The following is a 15,346-nucleotide window of genomic DNA, read 5'->3' as shown; positions in this document are numbered from 1 at the left end:
TCTAAAAAAAAAAAAACAAGTTTGCATAAGAAAAAAAATTTTTAAATGCTAGGTGGTAGAACTTTGTGAAATATTAGAATTGAAAGAAAATTTATTTTAGAAATGACAAATTAGAAGGAAAACACCAGGGCATATAAACATAACAGATAATACCTTTGAAAGAGAAAGATGTTGAAAAGGAGGAAGACATTTTTAAAGACGGGATAAAAAGGAGCTGTAAAAAGAATTTGATAGAAATTGACATATTGAAAACAGGCAGGGGAGATCCAACATATGTATAATAGGAATCCCCAAAGAAGAAAAAAATGATGGCAAGGGAGCAGAACAGATACTAAAACTTACAATTTAACTGAATTAAAAACAGACTTGGAACTCCATTTTGAAAGAGCTCAGCACATGCCTGAGAACATTGACACAGCAAGACCAACACTAAGACACAGTCTAGTAAAATTATTGAACTTTAAAGGAAAAATAAAAATTCTTCAGGCTTCTAAGCAAAATCAGGGAAGGAAAATCAGATTATTATATTTTTCAACAGTAAAAATTTATGAGAGAAGATCTATTCTTATGAGAGAATTTATGAGAAAAGACACAATTTATTATGGAATTCCATATTTAAGATACTCAAGAAAGCATGAGCCCAATATTTTACATATAACCAAACTGATTTTCAAGTATAAAAGTCACAGACTGTTATCAGTGTGCTAGAACTGAAGAATATTGTTCCCATTGGCTCTTCCTGAGGAATCTTCAGGAAGAGAATCAAAATGACTAGAGAGACATTAATATAAGGACTGACAGTTAGTACTATACACATACTTGTAGAACCAAGACTTAGTGAGGGTTAAAAAAAGAAGGAAGTATGGTCTGTAAACAGATGAGAAGGAGAATGGAGGAATCATGTGCAAAATATTTTAAAAACTATCTTCAATAATCATATTGGTGGTGGTAGTATTGGTATTATGATTTGAAGACTGTGTAATGTGAAATAAAAAGCAAATGAGTGTTTTCTTTTAATTTGGCCACAAACTGTGTCCTTGAGAACCAAGATTCTCAGTATAGAAGAATGAAGATAGAGATGACTCCTATTGAGAGATGTATGTGTGTGTGTAGGGTGGATGGGCCAAATAACCCTCTTCCCCAGAAAACAAATCCAGCAAGAAGAAATTAACAGTATTAAAAATAAATAATTACAAAATGAAATCAATAAAATACAGATTAGGGCTTCCCTGGTGGCGCAGTGGTTGAGAATCTGCCTGCCAATGCAGGGGACACGGGTTCGAGCCCTGGTCCAGGAAGATCCCACATGCCGCAGAGCAACTAGGCCCGTGAGCCACAATTACTGAGCCTGCGCATCTGGAGCCTGTGCTTCGCAACAAGAGAGGCCGTGATAATGAGAGGCCTGTGCACCACGATGAAGAGTGGCCCGCACTTGCCACAACTAGAGAAAGCCCTCGCGCAGAAATGAAGACCCAACACAGCCATAAATAAATAAATAAATAAACCCAAAGTTTAAAAAAAAAAAGGAAGAAAAGAAGTAGACAAAGTAGTATCTACTTTATATAAAAAAAAAATTAAATAAAATACAGATTTGACCAATAAAATCAATATAATAGTCAATTGGGAAATCTGGTCTGAAAAAAGAACATAAAGATAAAATATTAGAGGACCTAGAGACTGTCATATAGATTGAAGTAAGCCAGAAAGAGAAAAACAAATATCATATATTAATGCATATATGTGGAATCTATAAAAGTGGTGCAGATGAACCTATTTGCAAAGCCGAAATAGAGACATAGATGTAGAGAACAAACGTGTGGACACCAGGGGGAAAAGGGAGGGGTGGGTGGGATGACTTGGGAGATTGGGATTGACATATATATACACCTAGGTATAAAATAACTAATGAGGACCTGCTGTATAGCATGGGGAACTCTACTCAGTGCTCTGTGGTGACCTAAATGGGAAGGAAATCCAAAAGGGAGGGGATATGTGTATACATATGGCTGGTTCACTTTGCTGTGCAGCAGGAGCTAGCACAACATTTTAAAGCAACTATACCCCAATTAAAAAAAAATTTTTTTTAAATGGGTGGAAAAAGATAAAATACTAGAAATAAGAAAAGTGAACAATTTCTAAAAATATTATAAGTAGTTATGCTTATAAATTTGAAAATCCAGGAGAATTACTTGACTTTTGTGGATAGATTTTTAATCAAACACATAAAGAAGAGGAAATTTCCGGGTTTTTTTTTTAACATCTTTATTGGACTATAATTGCTTTACAGTGTTGTATTAGTTTCTGCTGTATAACAAAGTGAATCAGCTATATGTATACATATATCCCCATATCCCTGCCCTCTTGCGTCTCCCTCCCTATCCCACCCCTCTAGGTGGTCACAAAACACCTAGGTGATCTCCCTGTGCGATGCAGCTGCTTCTCACTAGCTATCTATTTTACATTTGGTAGTGTATATATGTCAGTGCTACTCTCTCACTTCGTCCCAGCTTACCCCTCCCCCTCCCTGTGTACTCAAGTCCATTCTGTACGTCTGCATCTTTGTTCCTGTCTTGCCCCTAGGTTCATCAGAACCCTGTTTTTTTAGATTCCATATATGTGTATTAGCATACAGTATTTTTCTCTTTCTGACTTACTTCACTCTGTATGACAGACTCTAGGTCCATCCACCTCACTACAAATAACAATTTCATTTCTTTTTATGGCTGAGTAATATTCCATTGTATATATGTACCACATCTTCTATATCCCTTCATCTGTCGATGGACACTTAGGTTGCTTCCATGTCCTGGGTATTGTAAATAGTGCTGCAACGAACATTGTGGTACAGGTCTCTTTTTTATTTTTATTTATTTTTTAACATCTTTATTGGAGTATAATTGCTTTACAATGGTGTGTTAGTTTCTGCTTTATAACTAAGTGAATCAGCTATACATGTACATATACCCCATATCTCCTCCCTCTTGCATCTCCCTCCTACCCTCCCTATCCCACCCCTCTAGGAGGTCACAAAGCACGGAGCTGATCTCCCTGTGCTATGCGGCTGCTTCCCACTAGCTATGTCAGTGCCACTCTCTCACTTCGTTCCAGCTTACCCTTCCCCCTCCCTGTGCCCTCAAGTCCATTCTCTATGTCTGCATCTTTATTCCTACCCTGACCCTAGGTTCTTCAGAACCATTTTCTTTTTCTAGACTCCATATATATGTGTTAGCATACGGTACTTGTTTTTCTCTTTCTGACTTACTTCACTCTGTATGACAGACTCTAAGTCCATCCACCTCACTACAAATAACTCAGTTTCGTTTCTTTTTATGGCTGAGTAATATTCCATTGCATATATGTGCCACATCTTCTTTATCCATTCATCTGTTGATGGACACTTAGGTTGCTCTCATGTCCTGGCTATTGTAAACAGTGCTGCAGTGAACACTGTGGTACATGTCTCTTTTTGAATTATGGTTTTCTCAGGGTATATGCCCAGTAGTGAGATTGCTGGGTCATATGGTAGTTCTATTTTTAGTTTTTTAAGGAGCCTCCATACTGTTCTCTATAGTGACTGTATCAATTTACATTCCCACCAACAGTGCAAGAGGGCTCCCTTTTCTCCACACCCTCTCCAGCATTTATCATTTGTAGATTTTTTGATGACAGCCATTCTGACCGGTGTGAGGTGATACCTCATTCTAGTTTTGATTTGCATTTCTCTAATGATTAGTGATGTTGAGCATCCTTTCATGTGTTGTTGGCAATCTGTATATCTTCTTTGGAGAAATGTCTGTTTAGCTTCTCTGCCCATTTTTGGATTGGGTTCTTTTTTTAAATTTTATATTGAGCTGCATGAGCTGCTTGTATATTTTGGAGATTAATCCTTTGTCAGTTGCTTCGTTTGCAAATATTTTCTGCCCTTGTGAGGGTCATCGTTTTGTCCTGTTTATGGTTTCTTTTGCTGTGCAAAATCTGTTAAGTTTCATTAGGTCCCATTTGTTTAGCTTTGTTTTCATTTCCATTTCTCTAGGAGGTGGGTCAAAAAGGATCTTGCTGTGATTTATGTCATAGAGTGTCCTGCCTATGTTTTCCTCTTAGAGTTTCCTCTAAGTGTCTGGCCTTACATTTAGGTCTTTAATCCATTTTGAGTTTATTTTTGTGTATGGTGTTAGGAAGTGTTCTAATTTCATTATTTTACATGTAGCTGTCCAGTTTTCCCAGCACCACTTATTGAAGAGGCTGTCTTTTCTCCATTGTATATTCTTGCCTCCTTTATCAAAGATAAGATGACCATATGTGCATGGGTTTAACTCTGGGCTTTCTATCCTGTTCATTGATCTATATTTCTGTTTTTGTGCCAGTACCATACTGTCTTGATTACTGTAGCTTTGTAGTATAGTCTGAAGTCAGGGAGCCTGATTCCTCCAGCTCCGTTTTTCTTTCTCAAGATTGCTTTGGCTATTCGGGGTCTTTTGTGTTTCCATACAAATTGTGAAATTTTTTGTTCTAGTTCTGTGAAAAATGCCATTCGTAGTTAGATGGGGAATGCATTGAATCTGTAGATTGCTTTGGGTAGTATAGTCATTTTTACAATGTTGATTTTTCCAATCCAAAAACATGGTATATCTCTCCATCTGTTTGTATCGTCTTTAATTTCTTTCATCAGTGTGTTATACTTTTCTGCATACAGGTCTTTTTTCTCCTTAGTAGGTTTATTCCTATGTATTTTATTCTTTTTGTTGCAATGGTAAATGGTAGTATTTCCTTAATTTCTTTTTCAGATTTTTCATTGTTAGTGTATAGGAATGCAAGAGATTTCTGTGCATTAATTTTGTATCCTGCTACTTTACCAAATTCATTGATTAGCTCTAGTAGTTTTGTGGTAACATCTTTAGGATTCTCTATGTATAGTATCATGTCATCTGCAAACAGTGACAGTTTTACTTCTTCTTTTCTGATTTGGATTCTTTTTATTTCTTTTTCTTCTCTGATTGCCGTGGCTAAAACTTCCAAAACTATGTTGAATAATAGTGGTGAGAGTGGGCAACCGTCTCTTATTCCTGATCTTAGAGGAAATGGTTTCAGGTTTTCACCACTGAGGATGATATTGGCTGTGGGTTTGTCATATATGGCCTTTATTATGTTGAGGTAGTTTCCCTGTATGCCTACTTTCTGGAGAGTTTTTATCATAAATGGGTGCTGAATTTTTTTGAAATGTTTTTCTGCATTTATTGAGATTATTATATGGTTTTTATCCTTCAATTTGTTAATATGGTGTATTGCATTGATTGATTTGCGTATATTGAAGAATCCTTGCATTCCTGGGATAAACCCCACTTGATCATGGTGTGTGATTCTTTTAATGTGCTGTTGGATTCTGTTTGCTAGTGTTTGGTTGAGGATGTTTGTCTCCGTGTTCATCAGTGATACTGGCCTGTACTGTTCTTTTTTTGTGACATCTTTGTCTGGTTTTGGTATCAGGATGATGGTGGCCTCATCCTGATACCTGATAGAATGAGTTTGGGAGTGTTCCTTGCTCCGCAGTTTTTTGGAAGAGTTTGAGAAGGTTAGGTGTTAGTTCTTCTCGAAATGTTTGATAGAATTCACCTGTGAAGCCATCAGGTCCTGGGCTTCTGTTTGTTGGGAGATTTTTTTTTTTTTTAATAGCTACTTTATTTATTTATTTATTTATTTATTTTTGGCTGTGTTGGGTCTTCGTTTTGTGCGAGGGCTTTCTCTAGTTGCGGCAAGTGGGGACCACTCTTCATCACGGTGCGGGGGCCGCTCTTCATCGCAGTGCACGGGTCTTTCACTATCGCGGCCCCTCCCCTTGCGGGGCACAGGCTCCAGATGCACAGGCTCAGTAGTTGTGGCTCACGGGCCTAGTTGCTCCACGGCATGTGGGATCTTCCCAGACCAGGGCTCGAACCCGTGTCCCCTGCATTAACAGGCAGATTCTCACCCACTGCGCCACCAGGGAAGCCCTGTTGGGAGATTTTTAATCTCAGTTTCAATTTCAGTGCTTGTGATTGGTCTGTTTATATTTTCTAGTTATTCCTGGTTCAGTCTCGGAAGGTTGTGCTTCTCTAAGAATTTGTCCATTTCTTCGAGGTTGTCCATTTTATTGGCATATAGTTGCTTGTAGTAATCTCTCATGATCCTTTGTATTTCTGTAGTGTCTCTTGTTACTTTTCCATTTTCATTTCTAATTCTGTTGATTTGAGTCTTCTCCCTTTTCTTCTTGATGAGTGTGACTAATGGTTGATCAATTTTGTTTATCTTCTCCAAGAACCAGCTTTTAGTTTTATTGATCTTTGCTATTGTTTCCTTCGTTTGTTTTTCATTAATTTCTGATCTGATCTTTATGATTTCTTTCCTTCTGCTAACTTTGGGTTTTTTTTGTTCTTTCTCTAATTGCTTTAGGTGTAAGATTAGGTGGTTTATTTGAGATTTTTCTTGTTTCTTGAGATAGGATTGTATTGCTATAAACTTCCCACTTAGAACTGCTTTTGCTGCATCCCATAGGTTTTGGATCATTGTGTTTTCGTTGTCATTTGTTTCTAGGTATTTTTTGGTTTCCTGTTTTCTTTCTTCAGTGCTCTCTTGGTTATTAAGTAGTGTATTGTTTAGCCTCCATGTGTTTGGTTTTTTTAAAGTTTTTTTCCTGTAATTGATATATAGTCTCATAGCGTTGTTGTTGGAAAAGACACTTGATATGATTTCATTTTTCTTAAATTTACCAAGGCTTCATTTGTGACCCAAGATATGATCTAGTCTGGAGAATGTTCCATGAGCACTTGAGAAGAAAGTGTATTCTGTTGGTTTTGGATGGAATGTCTTATAAATATCAATTAAATTCATCTTGTTTAATGTGTCATTTAAAGCTTGTGTTCCCTTATTTATTTTCATTTTGATTGATCTGTCCATTGGTGAAAGTGGGGTGTTAAAGGCCCCTACTATGATTGTGTTACTGTCGATTTCCCGTTTTGTGGCTGTTAGCATTTGCCTTATGTATTGACGTGCTCCTATGTCGGGTGCATAAATATTTACAGTTGTTATCTTCTTTTTGGATTGATCCCTTGATTATTATGTAGTGTCCTTCTTTGTCTCTTGTAATAGTCTTAATTTAATTTAATTTAATTTATTTATTTTTATTTATGGCTGTGTTTGGTCTTTGTTTCTGTTCGAGGGCTTTTTCCAGTCGTGGCAAGTGGGGGCCACTCTTCATCGCGGTGCGCGGGCCTCTCACTATCGTGGCCTCTCCTGTTGCGGAGTACAGGCTCCAGATGCGCAGGCTCAGTAACTGTGGCTCACGGGCCCAGCCGCTCTGCGGCATGTGAGATCTTCCCGGACCAGGGGTTGAACCCGTGTCCCCTGCATTGGCAGGCAGATTCTCAACCACTGCGCCACCAGGGAAGCCCAATAGTCTTTATTTTAAAGTGTATTTTGTCTGATATGAGAATTGCTACTCCAGCTTTTTTTTTTTTTTTTAAAGTAAAGTGTCAATTTCTTTCTTTATTTATATTTATTTTTGGCTGTGTTGGATCTTCCTTTCTGTGCGAGGGCTTTCTCTAGTTGCGGCAAGTGTGGGCTACTCTTCATCGCGGTGCGCGGGCCTCTCACTGTCGCAACCTCTCTTGTTGCGGAGCACAGGCTCCAGATGCGCAGGCTCTGTAGTTGTGGCTCACGGGCTTAGTCGCTCCACGGCACGTGGGATCTTCCCAGACCAGGCCCCAATCCCCTGCATTGGCAGGCAAACTCCCAACCGCTGCGCCACCAGGGAAGCCCCCTCCAGCTTTCTTTTGATTTCCATTTGCATGAAATATCTTTTTCCATCCCCTCACTTTCAGTCTGTATATGTCCCTAGATCTGAAGTGGGTCTCTTGTAGACAGCATATATACAGGTCTTGTTTTTGTATCTATTTAGCCAATCTGTGTCTTTCGGTTGGAGCATTTAATCCATTTACATTAAAAGTAATTATCAATATGTATGTTCCTATTACCATTTTGTTAATTGTTTTGGGTTTGTAATTGTAGGTCTTTTCCTTTTCTTGTGTTTCCCACTTAGAGAAGTTCCTTTAGCATTTGTTGTAAAGCTGGTTTGGTGGTGCTGAATTCTCTTAACTTTTGCTTGTCTGTAAGGTTTTTAATTTCTCTGTTGAATCTGAACGAGATCCTTGCTGGGTGGAGTAATCTTGGTTGTAGGTTTTTCCCTTTCATCACTTTAAATATGTCCTGCCACTCCCTTCTGGCTTGCAGAGTATCTGCTGAAAGATCAGCTGTTAACCTTATGGGGATTCCCTTGTATGTTATTTGTTGCTTTTCCCTTGCTGCTTTTAATATTTTTTCTTTGTATCTAATTTTTGATAGTTTGATTAATATGTGTCTTGGTGTGTTTCTCCTGGGATTTATCCTGTATGGGACTCTCTCTGCTTCCTGAACTTGATTGACTATTTCCTTTCCTATGTTAGGGAAGTTTTCAACTAAAATCTCTTCAAATATTTTCTCAGACCCTTTCTTTTTCTCTTCTTCTTCTGGGACTCCTATAATTTGAATGTTGGTGCGTTTAATGCTGTCCCAGAGGTCTCTGAGACTGTCCTCGATTCTTTTCATTCTTTTTTTTTAATTCTGCTCTGAGGTAGTTATTTCCACTGTTTAATTTTCCTGGTCACTTATCTGTTCTTCTGCCTCAGTTATTCTGCTATTGATTACTTCTAGAGAATTTTCAATTCCATTTATTGTGTTGTTCATCATTGTTTGTTTGCTCTTTAGTTCTTCTAGGTCCTTGTTAAACGTTTCTTTTATTTTCTCCATTCTATTTCCAAGATTTTGGATATATTTACCATCATTCTCTGAATTCATTTTTAGGTAGAGTGCCTATTTCCTCTTCCTTTGTTTGGTCTGGTGGGTTTTTACCTTGCTCCTTCATCTGCTCTGTGTTTCTCTGTCTTCTCATTTTGCTTAGCTTACTGTGTTTGTGGTCTCCTTATCGTAGGCTGCAGGTTCGTAGTCCCCATTGTTTTTGGTGTCTGCCCCCAGTGGGTGAGGTTGGTTCAGTGGGTTGTGTAGGCTTCCTGGTGGAGGGGACTGGTGCCTGTGTCCTGTTAGGTGGGGCTGGATCTTGTCTTTCTGGTGGGCAGCGCCGTGTCTGGTGGTGTGTTTTGGGGTGTCTGTGAACTTAGTATGATTTTAGGCAGCCTCTGTGCTAATGGGTGGGGTTGTGTTCTTGTCTTGCTAGTTGTTTGTCATGGGGTGTCTAGCATTGGAGCTTGCTGGCCGTTGGGTGGAGCTGGGTCTTTGCTTTGAGACAGAGATCTCTGGGAGAGCTCTCACAGATTGATATTACATGGGGCTGGGTGGTCTCTGTTGGTCCAATGTCCTGAACTCGGTCTCCCACCTCGGAGGCTCAGGCCTGACACCAGGCTGGGGCACCAAGACCCTGTCAGCTACATGGCCAGTTACGTGGGGATTTTCTTGCCTTTTGGGGAGTCTGAGGTCTTCTGCCAGCATTCGGTAGGTGTTGTATAGGAGTTGTTCCACATGTAGATGTATTTTTGATGTATTTGGGGGGAGGAAGCTGATCTCTATGTCTTACTCCTCCGCCATCTTGAAGGTCCCCCTTCAGTGTTGTTTAAATTATTTTAGAGTACAGAAAAGAAATGGGGGAAGCACCCATTTTACTTATGAGAGGGGTAAACCTGGACTCCAAAACCTAGCAAAACCGGATGTGCCACATAACCTTAAATTTGACCCTCCTTATCCACTCAACATTACTTTTCTCCATCATAGGGGACCTTTCTGGACAACAGGAATGGGGCCCTATGTCCTCTGCCTATTCGGTTTGGAAATGGGGAGCCTTGGCAGGACTTAGAGAAAGGAGGAGACTAAAGTCTGGGTATTTATTCCCCTGGCTTACTTCCTATGTGTAGGTGCCTTAGGCTGGCTCTCTGAAAGTTCTCATCCATCTTTTGGAGCTTGTGAGTGAATAAGAGCTGCTCTGTCATTACCAGCCCACGTTATTGCACTATCCCTTGTGATCCCCCTCTTCCAAAACTTTGTAAATAGTCTACTTGTAACTAAACTCTCCTTAAATTATTCTAGTTTGAATGGGCCATCTGTTTCCTGTAGACCCTTTCTGATACAGTAGATGAGTTTAGGGTTTTTGCTTTTGTAGAAAGTATGAAATTAGAAGATGTACTAGTTTTGACTAAGAAAAAATACAGTAAGGAAAACATATTCTGTTACAGAAAAATATGAATTACAAAGTTGAAAAAAATAGCAAATTTGTAAACATTTATGTATAATATAAAAATGCATAATAGAGACAAGTTTATATATTATTTGATTATATACTGTTTATTGGTATTGTGTCTATGTTAAATTTCCACAGTGTGATCATTGTAGTGTGGTTACATAGTAGAATGCCCTTATTCTTAGAGATATGCCACTATATTTAGGGATGAAATGTCATTACATATTAACCAACTCTCAAAAGGGACAGCAAAAGAAAAGAAAATATGTGTGTGTGTAAGAAGAGACATAAAGCAAATGTGTCAAAATACTAATAATTATTTAAGGTATATGGTACTTTTGTTAAGGTATATGGGTATTCACTGTTAATATTCTTCCAACTCTTGTGGCTTTGAAAGTTTCAAAATAAAAAGTTGGGGGAAAATATTCAAAACAACAAAAAATAAATACTTATATGGATAAAGATCTTTATAAACTAATAAGACGCATAATATACCAGCATTTGAACAAGCAAATCACTGAAGGAGAAATACAAAAGGCCCTTAAACAAAGTGATACTAGACTGAATAATAAAGAAATGCAAATTTAAATGAACTGTCAGTGTTTATCAAGAAAAAGTAGCAAAGATTCAAAAAAGTGGTAATGCCCAATGCTGATGGGGATGCAGCAGATTGAACATGAAGCATAGCTTGGTGCCTCCCATCTTGTAGTGTGCAGTCTGGTAGTATCTGAATGCATAAAATCTGTATGCTCTTTAATCACAGCAGTTTTATTTAGTGAACTAAGTAAATCTAATGAGATCATAGGATAAGTGAGTAAGGTTATATGTACAAAGTATGTTCATTGCAGCATTGTTAATAGTGGCAAGGACCATTTAAATGTCCATCAGTTGGGGTTTGGTTTTACATACAAAATACTATTTAACTATTAAGCACAGAAGTAAATATATTGATATGGAATGATATCCCTGATTGTTATATTAAAAATAAAAGTGGGTTAGAGAAAAATACACATAGTACTACTATCCCATTTAATGTAAAATATCTACATATTCTGGACATAATTTTATGTATACCAATGTTATATAGGTTTTGAAATTACCTAATATTATATGGTTGAGAGTATCAGAAAAGGTAGGAAAATTATGGGGAATTGGGGCTTTTATATTGTCTCTCTCTTTTTTTTTGAGTTATAAATTTTTATATATCCCATGAAATAATCATAGATATTGTTACCACATAACTAATTGATTTTGCACTAGGGTATATATTTTCTCTTTTTGTACTATTTTATTTTAAAGAAATAAAGATCATATAATAGAAAATATAACTAAACTTTCATTTTAAAAGACTTTGCAATAATTTTTTTAAAGTAATTATATAGCATAGTCTTACTGAGTTACAAAAAAATCTGTTAAGAAACTCATTTTGCTCTTGTGTATTCCGTTTTCAGAGCAGTGGAAAGAGCTCAGTGCTAGAAAGCCTAGTGGGGAGGGACCTGCTTCCCAGAGGCACTGGTATTGTCACCCGGAGACCTCTCATTCTGCAGCTAGTCCATGTTTCACCCGAAGATAAACGAAAAACAACAGGAGAAGAAAATGGTAAATTTTAGAATTGGAATAAAAATTATTTTAAAATTCTTCATTTTTGGTCCAATCTTAAAAAGATATGAGCTAATTAGAAATTAGTGGCTGTAGCAAAATCAGAAGTCTTGTGAAGAAAAGTGGTATGCATCTTTTCTCATGTAAAAAAAGAGTAATTTTTGTTGTTTTTGAGGACCATGAGTTAACTTTTTTGAAAGAGAACCTTTTTGGTAATTCAGTTTAGTAAACTGTTGTTAATGCTGTTTAGTGGAGGATCTAGTGAGCTACTTGGTAAACGAGAATCAGTTATTTTTAAAAGTTTTTGTGTCTTTTGGAGTGTTTTAAACTTTTTTCCCTTGTGTTTAAAACAATGTTTTTGCTTTTTCACTTTGTTTTAGAATTTAAATATTTTCTTTTTTTTGCCATGCCATGCGGCGCACGGGATCTTAGTTCCCCGACCAGGGATTGAACCTGCGCCCCCTGTAGTGGAAGCATGGAGTCTTAACCACTGGACCACCAGGGAAGTCCCTAGAATTTAAATATTCTAGATTCTAGTTTAAAGATTTACTTTTAAGTAAAATTAAAATGATTTAGCTTTTCAGCATAGCAATGTTATCTTACCTTCCCTTTTCTGGTCTTGCCATTGTCTGCTAGTTTTGAATCTTTGGCCCTTCAATCTAAGATGAATATTATTTTTAGAAAGAGTTTTTTTAAAAAAATTATTATTATTTTTGCCACACCACATGGCATGAAGTATCTTAGTTCCCCGACCAGGGATCGAACCTGCGCTCCCTGCAGTGGAAGCATGGTGTCTTAACCACTGGACTGCTAGGGAGGTCCCTAATTATTGTTATTTTTTTTACTATCCTTCTCTTGCTAAGGCTTACCTATATAGCACATACTTTTTAGATTCCTCCCTCACCCAAATAGTAAATGTGGAGTATCATGATAAGAAAATATGCACCATCCTTTATAGCAGTTCTTCTTTGGTTAAACTGAAAATATTTTAAGACACACTATCTTTATTAGCATGTTTTAAATTGCCTATTAAATATGTATCCTCTATTAATCATACTTTTACATTAGTGAGGTTTGGAACGTTTGATGAGAGTAATATGTTTAATCTTCAGTGTTTGGTTCACATTTTGTCTTATTTATAAAAGTCTATAAAATGTTCTAAGTATTAAATTGCATTTGCAGCAGAGTACCATGTTTGTTTCTCATTCTGCAGAGATCTGTTTTCAATGAAGTTTCATTCTGTTTCTTATATTCTAATCTAAGATGGGATGATAATTTCATGCAATTGAAGTTACTTTAATTTCTGTATCTGATCTTTTCCTTTACTTATTATAGGAGCATTGTTGTGATAGCTTGATTTTTTTTTTTTTAAGGGGACAAAAAAAGACCTGTCATGGGCATCTACAATGACTACAGAAAGTTAATCGCTAAAGCAAGTTAATGAAGTTGTAGATGTTAACATATAATGATATAATGATAAATATTTTTGGATAGACTGCCAGAGGATATGTAGGAGTCTTTTAATTATATTAGGTAGCTCCTTGGTATATTATTCATCACTTTGCTTTTCTGTAATATTTCTTTATTATTGAAATTCTGAACCTTGAATTTAATCATTTTGGACTAATTTATGGTCCAGCTTCAAATGTATAGAATAGCTCTTTAAAAATTTCATTCTCACTAACTAACATCATCAATTTTACCAAATACCTTAAACTAAAACTTCAAGAAACTGTATGGTGTTAAGTCTGTTTCTTTTAACTCTTCATTTTCTTCAGTCATCTTGAAAAGGGCAGATGATATCCTGTCTCTCAGAAACTGTTTGCAGATGTGGGCAGTGTTTCTGAAAAGGGTGTACATTTCAGTTATAGAAGTGTCAGTTCCTTGGTATCTCTTTGTTTGTATGTCCACTCTGTTTTGTTGATGTCTCTTCTTGGTGGTTGGTCAGTAAATCTGCATATCTTTACCTATGTATATATATATATATTTTTTTTTTCCCCAAAGCTTAGTGCTTATTTTTTATATTAAAAAACATAAAACCTCACTTAAAATGACAACTCAGCCACCCAGAACACAAAATAGATTTTGTAAATTTTGAGTACTAAATGTCATATATCTTATTAATAACTAGAATAGTTCTTTAACTTCTCATCAGAGCCTATTTATCCTTAGGATAAACAGTTCTGCCTTACCACAAATCATTCTACCCTAGAGGAAATTATAAACCGTGAAGCAGGAGACAGCCAGAAGAGTATGAACTACCTGACAGCCTGGCAACCGTACAGGAGAAAGGGGAGGAAAACGTAAAGACAGGAGAACTTCAAAAAAAGAAAATATCAGTCTCTAACCATTTTGTATAGGGATTTGTAGCCTCAAAAGGCTTTATTATGTAACAAAGGCATAAGTTACCGTTAATAGGTAAGTTTAAGAGCAGTGGATTCTAACACGACATGGAGCAGTATAATCCATTTTAAATATAGGTCCATCAAAACTGGCCAAACTATTTAAGTATTACTATGTATAATTCAATTATCAGGAAAATTTATTTAACATGAGACCCCTCATTCTGCCAACTACATAGGATAATTGAGGTGTCAATATATAGATTTATACTATTTCTCATCTTGCCCCCCACTTCTGCCAATGTAAAAGAATTTTCTGATAAAATCTTATTAAAAACAAAAACTGTTTTCAAGTGAGATGGTGGTTTAGTTTGAACTTTGAACTCTAGGATTGCCTTTCATATATTTGTAAGAAATAAATCAAGTTTTCCTCAGATCTCCTTGTAGACTAAATCCAAAGTAGCATGCTGACTAAAGACCAAAACTGTTTCTGTGGTGTTCTGTTAAATTCAATATATATTTCAAAGAAAATAATCCCTTATAAAGCTCAATTGGTAAATACTTGCATATTTACTATCAGGGTTTTGAAAGATGTGTTTGATATGTTTTGTAGATTTTTTTCCACTAGGTAATTTATCTTTACCCATAGTTATCAGATATCTAAGACAAATTTTTGAATAGTAAATTAATTTTAATCCATTTTGTTAGAATTAGAAACCAGAGGTGATATAATTAGGTGTAATGGAAAATAAAAATAAATTATGGCACACTATATACTTCATTTATGTCATTTAAAATATTATATACATCCCTCTAATTATAACTAATTGTAATGGAAGTTTTATAGTTGTAAATTTGGAATAATTGAATGCATTTGAAATGGCATTTGAAATGTGTTCAGGTTTTTTGCACACTTGATTTTTTAGAAAGGTTTGAAATATTAGGGATAAGCACTAAACTTATCATTCTGTGCTGTTTCTCTTTAACTACAGACCCTGCTACATGGAAAAACTCAAGACACCTTTCTAAAGGTTTCCTTTATCCATTTGTTTTTGGCCCTTCTTTTCCTATTATGCCTGCATGTGTGCTTTTGTACTCTTACAGGCTGTGTGCATTTTTTTTTCTTCCATTTTTATTTGCCTATCCACGT

General features: G+C 36.4%; 1 protein-coding gene across 12 annotated transcripts in view; it reads left to right on the top strand.

Moving 5' to 3' along the window:
- Nucleotides 1-15,346, top strand: part of DNM1L (dynamin 1 like) — a 64,471-nt gene that overhangs the window by 20,073 nt on the left and 29,052 nt on the right. For 4 of the 12 annotated variants that reach the window (XM_082419732.1, XM_082419731.1, XM_082419725.1 and 1 more), the window contains exons 2-3: nucleotides 11,707-11,854; nucleotides 15,189-15,227. The exons of 4 other annotated variants lie outside the window; for them this stretch is intronic. In XM_082419732.1, the coding sequence (XP_082275858.1) occupies nucleotides 11,707-11,854; nucleotides 15,189-15,227 (187 nt within the window). The remainder of the gene's footprint in view (nucleotides 1-11,706; nucleotides 11,855-15,188; nucleotides 15,228-15,346) is intronic. 4 more of the 12 variants (XM_082419734.1, XM_082419726.1, XM_082419733.1 and 1 more) reach the window with 1 other exon arrangement.

The sequence above is a fragment of the Balaenoptera physalus genome (genome assembly GCF_965194825.1).
Source record: "Balaenoptera physalus genome assembly, chromosome: 13".
NCBI lineage: Eukaryota > Metazoa > Chordata > Mammalia > Artiodactyla > Balaenopteridae > Balaenoptera > Balaenoptera physalus.
The sequence above is the reverse complement of the archived record's forward strand: the minus strand, read 5'-3'. Positions and strand labels throughout refer to the sequence as shown.